A 3,608-nucleotide genomic window follows, 5' to 3' on the forward strand; every position below is an offset into this window, starting at 1 on the left:
GTCACAAGCCCTCTTGAATATATCACGTAAATATAGAAAGAATGAAAAGAAATATCTCAGCTATTAATGGGGATGACTTCCATTAGAATAAAATATTAACACATAAAAATTAACATTTGGTTTTTTGCCATCAAACTCAGTCTCACTAGAATGAAGTTCTTAATTTTTCTCCAAAATGTCTGTTTTCTCTTTTTTTCTCTACTATAAATAATTATTTTATCATCTTCCACTCCCTCCATAAAGGTTCACAATGTTAACCCTCTTTTTTTTCTGCTTCTCTGTTACCTTAGACAAGATAGCAATATTAGTCAGGATTCTTACCTCTTTTTTTCCTGTTAGTTTATAAAATACCTTCATCCTGGCTTTTCATTCCAGAACAGGGCCCACTGTAGGAGGTACCATATCATGAAATCCTTTTTGGCTGGTCTAATTCAATCTAGAAAATGCTTCAACATTTTTTTCCTATCCACATATCTGCTGTCACTTCTTTCTTCTCAGTATCTGGCATCATCTTATTATTCCATTCAGTATTTACTTAACTCTATGGTCTCTCTGCACTGAGGTCCTGCATTTACTTATTGTTTTTTTCTCTTTAAAAACCCTATAATCCATGAAATATTACCAGGGTAGTATTGTAAGTAAAATAAATGTTACAACGCCTCAGATGGCACACCAAGTCTGAATTCTTTTGTTTACAGTTCCTACTTTGACCAAAAACTACCATGCAAAGAGTATTTGTCATAGTAGTGACCATATTGTCAGGTATGCAGTAAGAATACTGCATGGGCAGATGCACTGACAGACTGTGCTCATCAGCTCTGCAGCACTCTCATTATTCTCTCTTGCATTAGGGTAAAAATTTTATCTGAGGCTGTTTTGTTACTAATCCACAGAAGCAAAATAAGCCAGAGATTTAAATCAGACATTAAATTCATGTTATGATATATTATGATGATAATATTAAATCAGTTACAGGAGTCCAAATGGATTTTGTGATTTCCCTTTTCTAACACCTCCCCCCTGAAATCAGTGTGAATGATCACAAGTGTCCAGTTTACATGCTGGCAGCTAGGGTGTCAGCAATTTAAGTTTATCTAAAATACTTTACATACTTTAAATACTTTACAGATTCATAGTAAGTGGCTCAAAAATCTCATCCTTGAGTGTTTTCTTCTAGATCCTGTCCTCCATCTTACGTTGAACTTCACAGATACAACTTTTCTTCTTAAAATTTAAAAATTTTTATTATTATTCTCTTGCTTCCTCATGTTTTTATCCACCTCATCTTTTCCCAACCTACCTCAGATTGCAAGACGTAAAGTTGCAATTTTTTAACTAATCTATTTTGTGGCATCTCTATAAATCCATCACTTATTTTTTCCATTACAGACCTGTATCTGTGTTTAAGGTAATCATAAGGAGTACCGAACATTTTTATACAGCTCCTTTTTTATTTTAAAGGACTCATGCCTGCTGCATTCCAACCTGTGTACTGTGCTACAAAGCATGGTGTAATTGGATTCACACGGTCAATAGCAGTAAGTATGTTTTTGAAAACACTATCAGCAGCTCCTGGGGAACGTCCTACATTTCTCATGTTGCCTCTCTATTGTCACACAACTAGAACTGATTTTCTTAAAAAAAAAGAAAGGGAATCACAAAGGGAATCCAAAGAGAATAAATAAGGCATGTGTGTATGTGTTTATGACTGATTTGAGGATTTTGGAGACATAGAAGAAAGATGTTGCAAAGTAATTTAGGAACAGGGGGAGAAGCTGAAAAGCCAAATTCTCATCCAACCTTTAAAAATATTTTTCATAACTCCATCCCCGTCGCTTAACATTTTGGCTTCCTTATTTGTAAGTCAGGTTGATGATTTTTTTAATGGCAAATAGGCACAAAAGTCAGTTGAACAGAAAAATGTTTACCATTATTTATTCTTATCAGCTCTTAATACACTGAAAATTAGAAAAGACACATTCAGGATGTGATGATATAGTAACTCTTGGCCTCTGAATCCAAAACTTTCTAGTTAAATTCAACGAGCAGTATAACAAAATAACTTGGACAGAGCAAATATGATTACACTTCCATAGGCTAAGCTTAAGTATACTTAACTCATAAAATTTCCAGTCTAATTCCCAGAATAAAGCACCTGAAATTATCATTTGGATATTTTATCCATAGTTTATGCCCTCACCTTCCACCCAAATAACTTTCATTTTACATTAACCTAAATAAGATTAGTATGTGCAAGTGTAGCATATAACATATTACCCACAGTATGAACCTGGCACTTGGTTTTCCATTTTTTAGTTTCTCATGGTAATATAAAAATCATCATCTAAGATCAAAAATAAAAAGGGTCTACTAGAAAATTAGGTGAAAGGCTGTCTTTATGGAACATGAGAATGAGGGGGAGAAAAAGAATAATAAACAGAGTGAAGTACCAGGAAAAGCAGCATGTTGGGCCTAATGTTGAGCAAGTATGATAAAACAGCCTCTAGGACTTGGGTTTCTTTTCTTCTCCAGACTAAAAGGGCAGGCTACCATCTCATTTGAATAACATAGGATTCACATAATACCTGAAAGGATTGCTGTTAAATAGCTATGGTTATTTTGGGGTATACCACGTATAGTTCATAAGTTCTGTGACGTGACTATGAAAGGTCATCCAGCATTCAACATACGCCTGCATACTGATCAAACTTCTTTGCTACACACGTGCAAATATTGGTATAATACTCATAATATTGGTATGATTAATAGAGAAAACATGCTTCAAACATTTGTTGTAACAAAACAATCAACAGCAACAAAATCTGCTTACCAGGCAAGGCTGAAAGGCACTAATTGGTAAATCTCATTCTTTGAAAAATGACTTACACAATATGGTTTTAAAACATTGATGACAAATGCATAACTTTTTCTCTTTTCTAGTTAGCTGCTAATATGGAAAACTATGGTGTGAGACTCAACACAATTTGTCCAGGATTTGTCAACACGCCGATTCTTCAGTCAATAGACAAAGAAGAGAATATGGGACAATATTATTCATATAAGGACGAGATCAAAAATATGATGCAGTTCTACGGTGTGATGGAGTAAGTCAAATCAGATACAGTGGGGTCTTTTTCCCTTCTTTCATGAAGAAAAAGCACACACAGCAAAGCTAAAATAAAACGGAAACATCCGATAAGAGTCTATCAAATGTGTCGTCCTGTACACAAGGAACAACTGGCAGATATCTAAGGCTATTTTAAGAGTATCATCTACACAGTGAAATTTCCCTTTATGTGTTCCCATTTCCCAGCAAAGTGCAAGTCAGATTCCCCAGTTAAAGATGGCATTATCAGTTTTTAATAGCCCTTCATGTTCTTTCATGAATTTAATCATACTTGTTAGACACGGGAGATATTATTTGTATTGAATTTCCACAAAATTTGCCAGTGAACCAGGAGAGAAATCAGACCAAGAACTAACAAAACTGGACTACATTCGTAAGAGCACGGTAGTGATGGTGGTGGTTCAGATCAAAGAGTTACCAAGCTCAATACAGGACTTCCAAGAGAGGCAATGCTGTAAGCAGACAACTAGGAAAGAGGGTG

The 3,608-nt window shown here is 35.0% G+C and overlaps 1 protein-coding gene across 1 annotated transcript in view; it reads left to right on the forward strand.

Annotated features, from left to right (window-relative positions):
- Window positions 1-722: 722 nt before the first annotated feature.
- Window positions 723-3,608, forward strand: part of HPGD (hydroxyprostaglandin dehydrogenase 15-(NAD)) — a 3,606-nt gene continuing 720 nt past the window's right edge. The window contains exons 1-3 of the mRNA XM_008935698.1: window positions 723-762; window positions 1,462-1,542; window positions 2,945-3,104. Of these exons, the coding sequence (XP_008933946.1) occupies window positions 723-762; window positions 1,462-1,542; window positions 2,945-3,104 (281 nt within the window). The remainder of the gene's footprint in view (window positions 763-1,461; window positions 1,543-2,944; window positions 3,105-3,608) is intronic.

The sequence above is a fragment of the Merops nubicus genome, unplaced genomic scaffold (genome assembly GCF_000691845.1).
Source record: "Merops nubicus isolate BGI_N331 unplaced genomic scaffold, ASM69184v1 scaffold9002, whole genome shotgun sequence".
NCBI lineage: Eukaryota > Metazoa > Chordata > Aves > Coraciiformes > Meropidae > Merops > Merops nubicus.